The 18,072-nt window shown below is 42.3% G+C and overlaps 1 protein-coding gene across 5 annotated transcripts in view; it reads left to right on the top strand.

Moving 5' to 3' along the window:
• EPSTI1 (epithelial stromal interaction 1) overlaps positions 1-18,072 on the top strand; it is a 114,666-nt gene that overhangs the window by 16,765 nt on the left and 79,829 nt on the right. For 3 of the 5 annotated variants that reach the window (XM_003270031.4, XM_030813337.1, XM_003270032.4), the window contains exons 2-5: positions 10,234-10,292; positions 12,043-12,126; positions 15,407-15,480; positions 16,210-16,293. In XM_003270031.4, the coding sequence (XP_003270079.1) occupies positions 10,234-10,292; positions 12,043-12,126; positions 15,407-15,480; positions 16,210-16,293 (301 nt within the window). Of the gene's footprint in view, positions 1-10,233; positions 10,293-12,042; positions 12,127-15,039; positions 15,116-15,406; positions 15,481-16,209; positions 16,294-18,072 lie in introns of those variants that run through there. The other 2 variants (XM_030813338.1, XM_030813339.1) reach the window with 2 other exon arrangements.

The raw sequence follows: 18,072 nt of genomic DNA, 5'->3' as shown, positions 1-18,072 counted from the left end.
GTCTAGGGATGATCTAATACAAATAATCGGAAACTATAATAGAATATTTGTTATTTTCTGGCATTTTTCTAAGCACTGTGAAATGAAAAGAAATCTTGGGGTCCCCAAATCACTAAGCTAAAGGGAAAAGTCAAGCTGGGAACTGCTCAGGGCAAACCTGCCTTGCACTCTATTCAAAGTCAGCCCTCTGCTCACTGAGATAAATGCATATCTGATTGCCTCCTTTGGAAAGGCTAATCAGAAACTCAAAAGAATGCAACTGTTTGTCTCTTATTTATTATGACCTGTAAGCCCCCTCCCCGCTATGAGTTGTCCCACCTTTGCTTCCAGTTGTCCTGCCTTTCTGGACTAAACCAATGTTCATCTTACATATGTTGTTTGATGTCTCATGTCTTCCTAAAATGTCTAAAACCAAACTGTTCTCCGACCACCGTGAGCATATGTCATCAGGGCCTCTTGAAGCTGTGTCATGGGTGCGTCCTCAACCTTGGCAAAATAAACTTTCTTTTTTTTTTTTTTTTTTTTTTGAGATGGAGTCTCACTCTGTGGCCCAGGCTGGAGTGCAGTGGCGCGATCTTGGCTCACTGCAAGCTCCGCCTCCCAGGTTCACGCCATTCTCCTGCCTCAGCCTCCCAAGTAGCTGGGACTACAGGCGCCCACCACTACACCCAGCTAATTTTTTTTTGTATTTTTAGTAGAGATGGGGTTTCATCACGTTAGCCAGGATGGTCTTGATCTCCTGACCTCGTGATCTGCCTGCCTTGGCCTCCCAAAGTGCTGGGATTACAGGTGTGAGCCACCACGACAGGACTTTAAACTTTCTAAATTAACTGAGGCCTGCCTCAGATATTCAGGGTTCATAGCACTTTATATCCTATGAAGTGGACAGTTATCCCGATTTTACAGGTGAAAAAATAGAAAAACTAAATAATTTGCTCAAAGTTGTACAGATAGGAAATAACAGAATTAGGGTTTGAAGTTGGGCAGTACAGCAGCAGGTTACCACTGATGTGGTGTTTTCATGGTCACAGAGCACCAGACTGCTTCTGTCTTTCTGCTTTGCCATTCCTGATTATGTCTTCCGTATTCAGGTTGCCTCATTGACTAAGATGGCTGCTTGAGCACCAGCTACCACATCAACCTTCCAGGAAGAAGGAAAGTAACAAAATAGCTTTTTCTATTGTCTACCACCATTTAAAGGAGGCTTTCTAGAAATCCCTTTCAGTGGCTTCCACTTACATCTCAATTTCTCAAACTTAATCATATAATTATACCTAACTATAAAGAAGGTTGGTGGCTGTAGTTTTTAATTGGGTACATTGTCTGTCTGAATAATATAGAAGTGCTATTAGCAAGGAGGAAGTGAGATTGAATGTTGGGTAGGGCCTACATCTCTTCTGGTTTAAGAATAAAGGGAGTCACACATAAGAGTGGAAATTAATCATATGATTATGTTGTCTCAGATTTTTGAAATGTAAATAGGATATCTAAGGAAGAAAAGTTTAAATGTAGTCCGCATTCCTGTTCAGAGTATTGATTTCAGAGGACTGTTAGCGTTTTCTTCTGGACAGTGTTCTGTTGAAAGCGTTACACTTTGTACATCCTGTAGGATTATTTATAATAGTGAATAATTGAAACAGTTGCAATAGTTGAGTGGTTATATGATGCAACAATATCATGAAATACTATGTAGCCATTGAGCATTAAGCATGTTACATATATAATCAAATTAGGAAAACTACTTATTAATGAAAGCAGGATGTACAGCTGTACTTAAAATATGATTGCAACTGTGTAATAATATGTACAGAGCATAGATGAAAAGTAAATTCACCCAAATAAAATTGTAATTGTGGTCTTTGAGAGGTGGGATTATGTGTGACTTTTAAATGTTTGTTTTTTTTTTTTTACATACAAACAAAAAGATGCGTATCAAACATATTAGGAAGGTTGCACATGGGAAGTCGGGGAATAGAAATGGGGGGTGGGAATTAAAATAAATGAGAGAGGGACTTTATATGGATCAGTGATAATAACTCAATCCTCTATTTGACAAAGAAGAAGGAGAGGAAGGCCGGGCGCGGTGGCTCATGCCTGTAATCCCAGCACTCTGGGAGGCCGAGGCGGGCGGATCACGAGGTCAGGAGATCGAGACCATCCTGGCTAACACAGTGAAACCCCGTCTCTACTAAAAATACAAAAAAATTAGCCAAGCGACGTGGCGGGCGCCTGTAGTCCCAGCTACTCCGGAGGCTGAGGCAGGAGAATGGCGGGAACCCCCGGGGGGCGGAGCCTGCAGTGAGCCAAGACCGCGCCACTGCACTCCAGCCTGGGAGACAGCGAGACTCTGTCTCAAAAAAAAAAAAAAAAAAAAAAAAAAAGAAGGAGAGGAAGAGGAAGAAAAAGAAAGTGGGATAAAGGATCAGAAAGGGAGGAAAATAGAAAAAATTAGAGTATGACTCCAGGGTAGACCTGTTTTATTGTCACTGAGTTGGTTGGTTGGTTTGTCTGTTGTATTTTTCATATGTTTCGCCATGTTGGCCAGACTGGTCTCGAACTCCCAGCCTCAAGTGATCAACCCGCCTTGGCCCCCCAGAGTGCCGGGACCACAGGCGTGAGCCACCACGTCCAGCCCCCACATTGCTTCTGGCCTCCGTGGTAGACCTCCCAGACGGGGCGGTTGGGCAGAGGCGCTCCCCACATCCCAGACGGGGCGGCCGGGCAGAGGCGCTCCTCACTTCCCAGACGGGGCGGCCGGGCAGAGGTGCTCCTCACTTCTTCCCAGACGGGGCGGCCGGGCAGAGGTGCTCCTCATTTCTTCCCAGACGGGGCGGCCGGGCAGAGGTGCTCCTCACTTCTTCCCAGACGGGGCGGCCGGGCAGAGGCGCTCCTCACTTCCCAGACGGGGCGGCCGGGCAGAGGCGCTCCTCACTTCCCAGACGATGGGTGGCCAGGTAGAGGCGCTCCTCCCTTCCCAGACGATGGGTGGCCGGGCAGAGGCGCTCCTCACTTCCCAGACGATGGGTGGCCGGGCAGAGGTGCTCCTCACTTCCCAGATGGGGAGGCCGGGCAGAGGGGCGGCCGAGCAGAGACGCTCCCCACCTCCCAGATGGGGCGGCGGCCGGGCAGGGGCTGCAATCCCAGCACCCTGGTAGGCCAAGGCAGGCGGCTGGGAGGCGGAGGCTGCCGCGAGCCAAGACCATGCCACCGCACTCCAGCCCGGGCAACACCGAGCACCGAGTGAGCGAGACTCCGTCTGCAGACCCAGCACCTCGGGAGGCCGAGGCGGGCAGAGCACTGGGCGTTAGGAGCTGGAGAGCAGCGTGGCCAACATGGCGAAATGGCGCCTGCAGCCAAAGGAGAAAAAGCAGGCAGCGGTGGTGGCGCGCGCCGGCAGTCGCAGGCAGTCCACGGTGCGGGGCAACAGCGAGCCGAGTAGATTGCAGCCCGGGCCACAGAGAGAAAAGGAAGGAAGGGAAGGGAGGGGAGGGGAGGGGAGGGGCTTTTAAATGTTTTTAAAATAGTTTTCTGAATTTTCTTTTACAAGTGTGTTTCTTTCAAAATCAGAAAGAAAGCATGAATTTCATTTCTAAGTGTTCTATGCACAGATTTTGGAGTACATCACTATGTCTTGCATTTCTGTTTTTTTTTCTTTAAGTTGTAGATAACCTTGAGTAAGCCTTGAGACATAGACATAATCCGTTCTAAGTCTATTAATAATGGAAGAGAAAATATATAGCACATTTCATAAGTAAGTGGTTTTTCTGCCAATATCAATTTCTTTATCATTAAGCCATTCTTAATAGGAATGTTAATACTAAATATTCTCTTGCTGGAAAAGAGAGTCCCCCTAGGGCCTCGTGTACACTTATGTTTTGTTGGATATGCCAAGACCACTCTTTAACCTATTTCATAGAGTTATTTATGTAGCTGGGAACCTTGAGAGATAAGGTTTGTTCTCCCAGGACAAAGACCAGTCTCACTTACTATCTGCTGTAAAAATTTTATCAGCATTTTATCAGCTGCAATGCAAACACACCATGTGTGCAGCATCCATCCTGTTGATCCCATCATAAGACTGGAGGACAGAGAGAATAGATATAAATAAGCTGATGCTTATGCTGCCTACTGTGCCATCAGTCATAAAGTCTTTGTCTCTGATCCAGGAATTTCATGTCTTCTGCCAGTGTCTGTGAAACAGTAACAGGCTAACTTATTAGCTTGTAACTGGAATCCAATCAAATCCCAGACCTGACATCTCTATGTTCTGAAAATATGAATTTCTTACAGTTATTTTTACCGAGGAAGTAGTTACAAGACATTTTGTAAGTATACCTACCAATTGGTCTCCATCTCAATGATGATCACATCACTGGTTTTTGGCCTCTTAAAGATGGTGAGTCTCTACAATATTATACTTCATATACACTCTTTTTTTTTTTTTTTTTGAGACGGAGTCTCGCTCTGTCACCCAGGCTGGAGTGCAGTGGCACGATCTTGGCTCACTGCAAGCTCCGCCTCCCGGGTTTACGCCATTCTCCTGCCTCAGGCTCCCAAGTAGCTGGGACTACAGGCGCCCGCCACCACGCCCAGCTAATTTTTTGTATTTTTAGTAGAGACGGGTTTCACTGTTTTAGCCAGGATAGTTTCGATCTCCTGACCTCCTGATCTGCCTGCCTCAGCCTCCCAAGGTGCTGGGATTACAGGCGTGAGCCACCGCACCCGTCCCAGATACACTCTTTATATCTTTAGTGTGACTCCTTCTTGCTAACCTTTTTTTTTTTTTTTTTTTTTTTGAGACAGAGTTTCACTCTCATTGCCCAGGCTGCAGTGCAGTGGCACAATCTCTGCTCACTGCAACCTCCACCTCCCAGGGTCAAGTGATTCTCCTGCCTCAGCCTCCCAAGTAGCTGAGATTACAGATGCGTGCTACCACGCCTGGCTACTTTTGTATTTTTAGTAGAGACGGGGTTTTACCATGTTGGTCAGGCTGGTCTCAAACTCCTGACCTCAGGTGATCCGCCCGCCTCGGCCTCCCAAAGTGCTGGGATTACAGGCGTGAGCCATCGTGCCCGGCCTTCTTGCTAACTTTTTTTTGTGTGGCTTTTACTTATGTGTGTGTGTGTTTAAGTGAAGAAATACAACATCTCAGGTCCGTTCTATATGGTTGTGCAGATTGGTGACTACACACACTTGCCCAGCTAAGGTGTGATTTGTGGCTGAGATACATACCAAACCATGTATCTTAGTGTGGGATTACCTCCACCCGAAAGAAGCAGCACTTTTTTTCTAGTTTGCGTGAATTTACAATATCTCACTAAGCCATGGAGATCCTGGGTGTGTATGCCTCTAATTTTCTTAAAGGCATCCTATAAACAAAGGCTCCGATGATTTCCTGCTTATTTATCTGTCTTTACCCACTGTGTGTCTATGCAGCCCTCCAACAGAATCAATGAGTTGTACTCATGAAAGAACTAATCAATTACACATCAGCTTCTTGGGTGTGCAGACAGTGTCTTAGCCTTTGTAGTTTCTGAGGCCAAAGACAATTCATAAACGTTTCCACACTGGAGATGTGGAACACTTGATCAGGGGTGGTATAATACAGGCTTAGGGGTCAAGGGTAATTTGCTCAGCCTGGTCTTGTCATTTTCTATTTTTCTTGGGAATTTGATCTATGTATGAAAAAACTTTTGGAAACCTAAATGCCTCAAAAGTTTTGAGTCAATGTTGACTGAAAACAGTAAGTTTCAGATTCCTACATTGAAGATCATGTAACAAAAACCAATATGGAATGTCTTATCTAAAAAGATAAGTATCCAAATGCCTTTGATTATCCGCAGTCTTTTTTTTTTTTTCAATTTATACATACCCAAGGATGAGATTTTCTTGAACTATGAAAACTTCAAACCAACTATTTGCAGGACTATAGACTTTACATGTCTACTATTCTGCTTGAAATTATGTTTTTCACTGAATTCTCTTTCTGAACTTTTGCTCTTAACTACATTTCTTTTTCAGTCAAACCACTGTTGTTCCTAATTGGAAATTTAAATTACATCTGGTGCAGTTTGTACACACCAGGGGATATAGTTATGTAATACTTTTAGCCAGCCAAGATATTTTTGATAACTTCAACATAACATTTTTTTCAGAGTACTTATTGATAAAAAGTTACAAAAATTGTGCAAGAATGTACACACAAGATGCAGTTGTGTAACTCAAAAGACCTCGCAAAGGAAACATTTCTTTTTTCTTTTTTTTTTTGAGACAGAGTTTTGCTGTTATCGGCCAGGCTGGAGTGCAGTGGCACGATCTCAGCTCACTGCAATCTCTGCCTCCTGGGTTCAAGCGACTCTCCTGCCTCAGCCTCCTGAGTAGCTGGGATTACAGGTGTGCGCCATCACGCCCGGCTGATTTTTGTATTTTTAGTAGAGATAGGGTTTTACCATGTTGGCCAGGCTGGTCTTGAACTCCTGACCTCAAGTGATCCACCTGCCTCAGCCTCCCAAAGGACTGAGATTACAGGCATGAGCCACTGCGCTTGGCCAAACATTTCTTGAATATCTTTTTATTTTATGTTTCTTATGGTGCAGAAAAACATTTTATCTTGTCTGTTCTTTCATATATTCTCCCTTAGTATATCTCATGGATGTGTGCTCTTGGAAAGTGAAAACCATCTTACAAATTGAGATATTTCATTAAATTTCAATGAGGTAATTAAGAAGACTCATTTTCAAATATATACATTTATTTCAGTGGCTTGAATGTTGCTTAATCAGGAAATGACAAGAATATGAAATGTTGGTTGTTGGGCTTGTCTAGATCAGCAGCTTTGAGAGTCAGGCTGCTGGAAGAGATGGCACACAGGTTAAAACAGCAAAGGCCTTTGCTGTGGGTAGAAACTAATTGGCTGAAAACATTAATAAATTATACTTGCTATTCATGTCAAGAGAAAGCTAAGAAAGAAGGGATGAATATTTGTATCTACTAAGGCATTACACTCTGGCACATGATATTAAAAAATAAAAAGCATATCCTTTGACTTAAGCTCTTCTTCCTATATTAAGAAATAGAATAGAAGCTAAGTTCCTTACCATTTACTTGGCAATGCTTTCTTGGGACTATTATAACATGTTTTAGGTTTGGCATTTTCAGTCAATAAAATATTGCTAAGAAGTTTGCTGAGGAATTCACATAAAATTTACATAAAATGTTTATTACTGGGACCACTGCCTGGGTTTATGCTAAAATGCTTTCAGTAAAAACCCTCTAAATCCAGAGCTAATTCTTTCCCTTTATTTTATGTTTCTCTATTAGGTACCTGTAGGCTACACACATTGGCCATAGATTGACTGAAGTCCTATTCCTAAGACGGAAGATTCTAGTATGATGTCAGACTTAAAAACTTAACCAGATTAGATATTGTAGAATACAATCTTTTACAAATGAATTGATTTTTCTCTCCAAACCTTTTGCAAAATTTCTGTAAGAGAGACTCATGGACTTGGAAAATTCTCTGTGAAGCTGCTTTTGGCAAAGTCCTGGCAAAGAAACACTTTTGCTATTTCAGATCCTATTCTTTAAGCCTCAACTTACTATTCTTATTTCGTGCTATTCAGTTTTTTACTCTTCTGAGGTCTCTATGAATCTCCACTGTTTTGGATGTCTGAGTACTTACATCATTCCACTTTAAGACTTGTTTGGATATTCTTTTTTAATTTATTTTTTATTTCTTTTTTTGTTTTGTTTTTTTCCCCATCCAGAACTCTTGTTGAGTGGCTGGATATTCTCGTGGGGTGCTTTTGTGGTTTCTTGACTTGTTCCTAACTAAAGTGTAAGTTCTGTTAAAGTGATTAGTATCCCTGTTTTGGAATCTCCCCTCACTCTCTGTAAGCCCCTGATATAATAAATCTATAATAAGTGCCCAGTTAAGTAGGTTGCATTGTTTGGAAGTTTATCAAGGGGCTAAAGTTAAAGGATGGTCATATTTTATGCTTTGCACATTGAGTTGAAAAGTTAGCTGCAGACAGATAACTGATCTAAGTCAAAAGTCCTAGACTGGAGTCTCATCACTGTTGCTCAATTGACCTGGTGATCTTTGGCCTGAGATTCAACTCTTTACCAGTGATTTATGAATCCCTAAGTTTTCTTTTATCCCAAATGTTCTAAGATAGCTTGATTGCTCTATAGTGGTGGTTTTCCAAGTGTAGTACCTAGATCAAGAACAGCATCATCTTGGAACTTGTTAAAAATGTAAGTTATTGGACCCCATCGCAGAGCTACTGAATTAGAAACTCTCAAGCTCGCGGAGAAGCCCTCCTGGTGATTATGATGCACGATAAAGGCTGAGAACTACGAATCTGGAGTATAGTCAAATCTGTGGTATATAGAGAAGCTCTATACCACAATGTTAGCAGACATTGAAGATTGTGTAGCAATTTCATGATTGGCATTTACGTCTAGTATCTCATGTTTCAGCTTTCAGTCTCTGTAGAATGGCTCACCACTGCATCATATTCAAGTTTCCAGGGACTACCCATGGGATTGCAGCTTCCAAGCTCCTCAAAACTACTGGCAATTCAGGAGTGAAAAATGTTTCTTAGGGTGTACAAAGAATATGCAATGGACAAGGGATTAATTTCCAGTGGCAGCCTCCTAATTTTGTATTCATAACGTTGTATGCATGCTAGGCTACACATACAACGTCTGCTGATATACATTAAGTAATTGGGCATCCAGCAGCCCCATTTGCATGCAAAGGCTGTTGCACACCTCACATTTACAAGTCTAAAATTAAAGCCCAGTTTGAAGCTGGCTGAAGGCTAGCTGCTAGAAAAATAATGAGATAAGGAAGGAAATGGCTTCTATTGATCAGTGCTTTTGGCCTCTACAGTTCAATCTTTGCTAATTTTCCCTTTGAAATTGTATATTCAGGTAGAAGAGAGAGACTTCCAAGAGTATCTGGGTGGGTTTTTTTTCCCCCTCTTAAATCCTACAGTTATAAGCTGGTTGTGTTTATCCACAGCATTTCTCTTAAAACTGTACCTACATGTATGCTGCAATCTGTTGCTGTGCTATATTTTTGCTTAACAGAGTATTCATGGCTCTTGTGGGATCACATGCATCATCTCAAAAAAGAGCCACCCCAACACAGACTCACATGCTGGGTCTGTAGCATCATTTTGTTTTAATTCAGCCCACATTTATCAAGCAGCCAATGTCTTTGTGCCAGACACTGTGCCAGGGGCTTGGAATACACATCAATCAAGCACACTCTCTGCCCTCAAAAGCTCACAATATTTTAACAGCTTCCTAGTGTCACGGAGTTGAATATTTTAGCTTAAAAAGTCTTCCCTGATCCGCCTGGTTGAAATGACTCCTTGCTTCTCTGAGCCCCTGATTATGTTCAACCTGTGTCCCTAGAAGAAGAGACCCAGTGGACATAGGCCTAGATAAGTCAAAGCCTAAAAGCCAGTTAGTTACTCAGGTCATCAAGAGGAGGTGGCTGCATTGCAAATGGCCTCTAGGATCAGTCTGTGGGAACAAAAAATGTACCAATGTTTCCTGTACCATGGTGTGGTCACGTGGAAGAGAATGCCAATCTAAAGCAATCTTAAAGGAATTTACTCACAAGCACCACCTAGAGGAATGGTGGAGCCCTACAAGGACAGTATACCAACTAGTCACTTGTCACTCTTCATGGAATGCTTTGTATTTCCATATTTGGCCATGTCCTTTGTTTTACTTTGACATCAAGATTGTGAGGTCCCAGAGAACAGACCAGGGTCTTTTTTTTTTGAGACAGAGTCTCACTCTGTCGCCCAGGCTGGAGGGCAGTGGCACAATCTCGGCTCGCTGCAAGCTCCACCTCCCGGGTTCACGCTATTCTCCTGCCTCAGCCCCCTGAGTAGCTGGGACTACAGGCGTCCGCCACCACGCCCGGCTAATTTTTTGTATTTTTAGTAGAGATGGGATTTCACCGTGTTAGCCAGGATGGTCTCCATCTCCTGACGTCGTGATCCACCCGCCTCGGCCTCCCAAAGTGCTGGGATTACAGGCATGAGCCACCAAGCCCAGCTTCAGACCAGGGTCTTAAGAAGATTATCTTTCATAGTGCCTATTCGATGGTAATGATCACAAATACAGTATAATAGAAGGAAGAATATCTGGTGGCTTATATGCATTGGTAGTTTCTCATGGTAATAAGCATTTTTTTTCTCTTCCTTTTAGCACAAGTGCATATACCTTGATAACACCAAATATAAACCGGAGAAATGAGATACAAAGAAGTACGTATAGTCATTCATTTAACATTCAGAATGCTTCTCTCTTTTTACAGTTGGATTGTTTTGGTGTGAAGTATTTTTATTTTCTTTCTTTTTTTTTTTTTTTTGAGACGGAGTCTCGCTCTGTCGCTCAGGCTGGAGTGCAGTGGCACGATCTCGGCTCACTGCAAGCTCCACCTCCTGGGTTCACGCCATTCTCCTGCCTCAGCCTCTCCGAGTAGCTGGGACTACAGGCGCCCGCCACCACGCCTGGCTAATTTTTTGTATTTTTAGTAGAGACGGGGTTTCACCGTGGTCTCGATCTCCTGACCTCGTGATCCGCCCGCCTTGGCCTCCCAAAGTGCTGGGATTACAAGCGCGAGCCACCGCGCCCGGCCAGTATTTTTATTTTCTGATTTATATAGACTCACCAAATCTCATCAAGGTTTTGTTTTTTTTTTTTTTTAAACATCAGCAGTTTTGATTATACCTTTAAAAATATTCTACTATTAACACTTCTAAGTTTGTTTCTCTACATTAGTAACAGAACTCATGACATGATGGTAGATCCTGGATTTCTGTTGGCTTGAACAACTTTACACTTATTGCCAATAAACCTCCTTGAGGGCAGGGACCACATCTTACTCGTTTTTGTGCTCTCTGTACTTAATGTGCACATAACATGTTTAATTGATGTACAGCAAATATAAATGCTGCTGTTTAAAGTTATAGCATTATCCTTTAGAGGTGGAAGCGAACTAAAGTTCGTTTAGTTCACAAAGAAATTGTAGGCTTGTTCGAGTCCAGCTGTGGGGCTATGCTGAAATTCGATGGTCTCTTTTATTAGATGATTGGTAGGAAATTTAACTTCATGACTAATGATGGACAGAAAGGCACAAAAGGGAAAAAGATCTCTAAAGAGTCCCCACCAGACATGTAGCCCCGGGTGGGACAGTGCAGAATATGACAATCATAGCCATGCAGGGACTATGGGAACTGCCAGCAGTTCTGGTATCTTACAAGCTTTTCATTTAAATACTTAATAGGAGATTAAGTCTCAATGTGGTCTGGATTCTGAAGTGTTTCAGAATTTGTTTTTCTAGTAATGGACGTTTGAAACAGGTCTCATGAGGAGATAAGGGGAGGCGCTGGAGTGACAGAACTAGTTTCTCTCTGGCGCCCCCTGCTGTCGTGCAGAGTGAACATTTAGGAAATGAGCCCTGCTCCCCAGGAAGCCGACTCTGCATAGTGGTCTGGAGTGCCCCAAACCAGAGCAAGGGTCTCCACCTGTGGCACCGAGCCCTCACTCCCTAGAGTTGCAGTAAGCTTGGGAGCATTGAACATAAAGCGAGTATGGGCATCAGAATTCTCTGGGGATATATTTACCTGTGTGTGGAAAGTTCTTATTGACATGAAAATATTCTAGTTTTGCACACATTTTCTATAGGAAACTTTAAAAATTAACTTGATATAGAGTTTTAAAAATGCCAGAATGGTAGGAAAATCTATACTTCTTTGTTTTAGTAGGAGCCCAGGTGGTTTTTCAAATTTGAACCCTGTGTGCTGACTCTTGATGAGAATGTGCCACAGGGCCTGGCCCAGGGTGACCCGTAGGGTTCAGGGCTGAATATTGTGTTTCTAACCTGGAAGCCTTGTTCACTCATGCTCACATGTAGTTAATTGCCTTCTAATAGTTGTTTCTTATGCTTCGAAGGGACTGGTTTTCTTTTAGAAGTCTGATAACTGACGATTTGATATTTCTCGCCTGGCTTAGTTGCGGAGCAGGAGCTGGACAACCTGGAGAAGTGGAAGGAGCAGAACAGAGCTAAACCAGTTCACCTGGTGCCCAGGCGGCTAGGTACGCAAGCACAGCCGCTGCCTGAATGCGGGAGGGCGGGGCCCCCTATGGATCCTGTTAGCAAATGTCCATTGTAGTTTGTTTGGTCATTGTGCTGCTTGGGTGGAATGCGTTTAATGTGTATGTGTGTGTGTGTGTGTGTATTTTTTTTTTTTTTTTTCTGATTTTCTGCAAGTAGCAAACCTGTAATGCCAGAGTTCTATGGGAACACAGTGATGGCTTAATTGCCAAATAATTTAAAGCCTCTTAGATTGACTTTGAAAAAGCTTACCTGGGGCGCTGCATATGCCCTGTCATAGCACTAGTCAGGATGGGAGTAAATGCTAGCACAAGCATATTAATCATGGCAGTTAAATGTTAATCTGAAGAAAAGGAGTGGAGAGTAAGTTTCAAGAGGAAGATGAGAGTGAGCTGGAAACCCGGTGGTGGGTATAAGAGAAACATCACCTGTGTTTTTATTCTACAGATAGAGACCTCTGGGCCTCTGGAGCAGGTGCTGCCAGTGTGATGAATTGTCTGGGCCGCCTTTGCCGGTGTTTGAATCATTCAGAGGGGATGCCACCTAATGGGAATGATTCACATCTTTTCTTTGCTTTTTCTCTTCTAGCAGCAGCCGAAAATTTAAAGGGTTGGATACACAGTGTCCACAGATTTAGTTAATACAAGCATGTCTTGTGTCTGGGGCCCCTTACGGTTGTGATAGTTTTAGAGAAGTTCCCGCCCCACACCCCGCCCCCACCACCAAGAACATAGGTAAAAATAATCTAATTTGGAAATTATTTAATGAGAGGAAGTAATAGTAATATTATCATCATCCCACTGTATTTCGTGAAAAGGGCTAATCTCAAGTGCCTCCTTTGTGCAAATGAGCCAGACTCGAAGGGTACAATCAGAAAACAGCTTTAATCTTTCCTAGCTTGGCCCCTGAGATTGGCTATGTGAGACCAGTCTTTCCCAGGCTTTTTGGATGATGCAAGAAATTAAAGCTTTTTGGTCTTTCTCAAATAGTAGAGTGACCTAGCTAATTCTAGGCCTAAAACAGTCTCATTTCAGTAATTAATGTTCAGTCTTAGGTACTGATCAAAATTCTGTTACTAATGGAGATGAGAGCTTCTCCTGTGCTCTAACCCAGGCCTGTTTCAGGTAGGAATCCAGCAAGTGCAACAGGGTGTGGCTGGACTTTTCCCTATTCACGGCTCTGTTCCCAGATTCTGACCTTTCTAGGATTGAAGGGGGAAGTGGAGGGAGATAAGAGAGGTCAGGGTTCGTAATGCAGTGATCCTTGTTTCTTTGAGCCTAGGTTTACGCTGACTGCTCATTCTTCTTCCTGGGATTCTTTGAGTTTTTCAGCATCCCCCACTCTCTGCCATCCATCTCCCACCTGGATTTCCCTGATACAGACGATTTCCTTTCCTGTCGGCAGGACTTGGCCTCACTTTTGGCTCTTGGTAGACTCCTTTTAGGGTTCCATTGTTCTTGACATGGCCCTCATAGGCAAGTCCCTTTAGATGGCTTTAGGTTGGCATTCTCTTTCATGAGAATCACATTAAAGGTACAGGAAATACTTGTGCATTCTTTCTTTTCATAAACTGTGAATGTGGGCTGTTTGTAATGTAGCTACCTCTTCTTGAGGACTCATCTCAGTGGCCAACTGACAACAGCCTTATATCTTTAGGCTCTAACTGTTCTAGGCATGAATCCACTAAGACCTTCAGACTCTTAAAAATGCAGGTTGAGGTCTCCAGCTGATTTTCATTAAACGTCTCCTGCTCATCTGATGTGAAGATTTCTCTTTCCTCAAAACACAGAAGACATAGAATTCAGAATGACATCTTTCCTCAGATTTCTGCCTCCCTTTGACCTAACCAACCTCTTTTATAGGCTGAAGTTAGTTAAGGTTCCCCAAGGTAGGTTTCAGTTACCTCCTTGCAGATCTTGCTTTGAGGGGCCATTACCTCCCTTTGGAATTTGAAGTGCTTGGCATCTGTTTTCTTGAAGCCTTAGCAGAAAATGAGCAGGATTCTCATTTTGACTTCCTGTTATATGCATTATCTAGGGATAGTCAGGTATGTGTGTGTGTGTGTGGGAGGGGCTTGGGGGTAGAAAAGAAAATTCTAGAATGTATTACACTTTGAGATGAGTTTTGAACAAAACTTGTAAATGCTTAGACATGTGGCTCTCTCCATTTCTTCTAATTTTCAACTCCTCCTGTACTTCTCTACCCCCTACAATATTTGAATGGTTGCAGGAGATACTAAAAGTTGCTGTAACATTGGAGAAAAACGTCAACATTCCTTACTGTTTTGAAAGAAACATCCCCCATCCCCCACAATAGCAGTCAAAGGGCCAACACCAAACAGGCCTTATATACCTTTTGGATCTCAGAAGAAAAGTCCCTATGGTATCTTTCTCAGTTCAATTATAAGATCTATAGTGAACACAAATTGTTTTAATGCATCTTCTGTGAGAGTGAATCTTTCAGAGAGCTGACACTTTTAGTGACCAAAGCACCAGAGAATTATTTGAAAGGAATCTTTATAATACGCACACCAAGCTTGCATAAACACTGAGAATTCCCTAAACGGCAATTCTTAGTTGATTGTCAAGCTGCCAGGATTTCTGGCCCCAAATTCTTTTAGGTTTAAGAGAGAGCAAGTAAATAATCTAACATCCATATTTTAATTTTGACTATATAAGGAAAGAACAATAAATAGTATGGATTGATGATCAGTTACTAACTAGAATATTCCCATTGTATTTTTAGAAACTGGGTTATAAAGACTACATACTTGTCTAGTGGCAAGACCTCTGAGAGCTTCCTGAGCCTTGCTGCTTGGACACAAGGCAATAGAGTTAGAAGAAGAAAAGCAATAGAAGCACTTTTGATCACCATCTTTACTAGGTTCGGGCATGGTCATATTCAAGCAGGAGGAATATTCTACAATTTCCAAGACAGGCATTATTTCTTCTGTTTAGCACAGACCTTTAGGTATGATTTCAATCCAAGTGAAAACTTTAATACCTACATGATTGAAAAACCTTAGTAAAAGTGCTCGTTTGTTTTAAAAATATGGCCTCCTCTTTCTATCCAGCTCTCTCTTCTAAGTGATTCCCCTTCTTTAAGGTCTTATTAGAAAACTGGCTATGTTTTTATTTCCAAGAGCATGCGAATGTTAAGGAAACTCATGTTATAGATTTATTATGTATTTAATTAGTCCTCGATGGCTGACATTTCAGCTTAATATTTATGTTTCACCTTCGTGGATTTTTTTTTCCTAAGGTGGAAGCCAGTCAGAAACTGAAGTCAGACAGAAACAACAACTCCAGCTGATGCAATCTAAATACCAGCGAAAGGTCAGAATTCATCTCTTTTAGTTGAATATTGGTAAGGAATACAAGTACCTGCTCTTTCAAGTAACCGTGAAATAACACAGTAACTTTACCAAAAGTATAAAATCTTCCAACCAGTTGCAAAAGGCAGCTTTCAAAATCAAAGCTCTCAGGAAGTGAGAAGTGAAGAGATGGATACCTTCAATTCTTACCCAAGCCCTTTATCACTCAGCATGACCCTCGATTAAGGGAATTATTTTTTTCATTTAAGTTAACTATGTTTAACTATAGTTTAAAGTCTACTATGTTTGGAATGTTTTGGTTCTAAGAATATGGATTTGTTTACTGCATGCCAGTCATGGAAGTAGTACAAAAAGTATTTAAGATTCCCAGCGATTTTTACAATGAACACTGAGTTTTGTAATCAGGATAAATTATTTTCCCTTTTCCCTTCCCAATACACACACACACACCACACACACATACACACAGAGAAAGACAGAGATAGACAAAGACAGAGACATTGAAAAAGAGACAGACCAAGGAAGAAACACAAAGACAGAAATTTCACGAGCAGAAGACGTAGCCCGGCCATTCTCTGTGATCTAAGTAGCTTGAAGTAACAACCTATAATCATGGTGAGGTATAGCACAAACAATACTGTAATTTGCCTTTCATCATAATTTTGTGTTCCAGAGTTCAGACTGAAAAATGGTAACTGTTTTCGTTCTCTGTAATTTCAATACAATTTAGCTAAAAAGAGAAGAATCTGTAAGAATCAAGAAGGAAGCTGAAGAAGCTGAACTCCAAAAAATGAAGGCAATTCAGAGAGAGAAGGTAAGGAGGAAGAGGATTAGTTCACATTTGCTGATCAACAATTATAGTTTCATTGTAGAAGATTTTTATTACAGTAACTTTAAAAATTTATCCATCTTTCTCTCTCTCTGTTTCTATTCCCCACTCTTCTCTTCCTCATCCAATTTTTTTCCTTCCATTTTATCCTTCAAAGGAAGATTCATGCTTAGGTCATGTGATTTTAGAGGAGGCACTCCCTTTACAGAGCATAGTCTGTATTTCAGGTAGAACAAAGACAATCATTAAGTCATCACCAGGAACAGGGTGAAGAGGCTTGCAGACCCTTAATAATTATTGTGTTGCAACCTCTTGTCCTAAAGATCATTTATTTGTTCTCATTTAATATCCATAATTGGCTGGCGTGTGGGTCATTTATAGCTGATTTCTTCATGGGTCAATAATGTACACTATTCATAAATGTTTGTGGTTGAAACTGTTTTCTTTCTTTTTTTTTTTTTTGAGACAGGGTCTCACTCTGTTGCGCAGGCTGGAGTGCAGTGGTGTGATCACAGCTCACTGCAGCCTCAGTCTCCTGGGGTCAGGCAATCCTCCCACCTCAGCCTCCTGAGTAGCTGGGACTACAGGTTAACACCACTATAGCTATTTTTTTTTTTTTTTTGGTATTTTTTGTAGAGACAGGGTTTCACCATGTTGCCAAGGCTGGTCTCAAACTCTTGGGCTCAAGGGATCCACCTGCCTTGGCCTCCCAAAGTGCTGGGTTTACAGGAATAAGCCACCATGCCTGGTTTAAACATTGTCTAAAAGTAGTGTTTTTCCCTTTCCTAATATGATAACTGTAATTCTATTGGCATAAATTTGCCAGGATGTGAGAGGTGGGGAGAGAGAGTTGATCTGTAGACCCTTCCCATTGAAAATATGGCCCTTGAACAAGCACCATTGGCATCATCTGGGAGTTTGTTAGAAGAGCAGAATCTCGAGCCCTACCTCAGACCTAGTGAATCAGAATCTGCATTTTAACAAGCTCCCCAGGTAATTCCTGTGCACATAAAAGCTCGAGGAGCATTAATTTAAGTGACCTTGCAAAAGAAGGGGTGACCCATCCTTGTTCTTCCACAGATGTGATTTCTCTGGCTGATTGGCCTGCACTGTCACCATGATCCTGCCCTTCCCTGTTGTAGATAAATCTGTAGCTTTTCATGTTAAATGTGAGCCTAGTTAGTAGCTTGTGTCAGATAAGAAAAATGAACATTAGCCATCTAGAAATGACATATTTCACATTGCTAGTGTGGAAATGGCCGAGGGAAGTGATAATGGCTGTGCTTATGGAGCACTTACATTTTAAAATGCACAGCAAACACACACATGGACATCAGCCTGCAAACACACTGCCCTCCTCCCTAGGCAAATGTCTGCTGCCCAGAAAACTCTGAGCCAAGTAGAATCCAAGCAGCCTATTGCCGCCCGAGAGCCTCTAGCTTTGTCTCTGGTCTTCCCCCCACTGGCCGCTGGTCCCCTTCTGCCCTTCATTTCCTTTTCTCCTAAAAGAAGTCAGGGGACACTGGGTCTCATTCTGATTGGTCGTCATCTCTGTGTGCAGCATTTAGTGAGGGAAGAGTAGACTGGATTCCTTGCCAGCATTTGTGCGTGTTCTTTGATCCTTAATAGACAGAAAGGTGTGAAAGTCAACCAGCTCTTTAGTATCCAGTCATGTCAGTGGGGCCCAGGAAGAGTTAATCCTATGAGTACAAAGGGAAATTTGGAGACAGCACTGGTATACTTGAGTTGTATTCAGTTCAGAAA

Source organism: Nomascus leucogenys, chromosome 5 (assembly GCF_006542625.1).
Source record: "Nomascus leucogenys isolate Asia chromosome 5, Asia_NLE_v1, whole genome shotgun sequence".
Taxonomy (NCBI): domain Eukaryota; kingdom Metazoa; phylum Chordata; class Mammalia; order Primates; family Hylobatidae; genus Nomascus; species Nomascus leucogenys.
The sequence above is the reverse complement of the archived record's forward strand: the minus strand, read 5'-3'. Positions and strand labels throughout refer to the sequence as shown.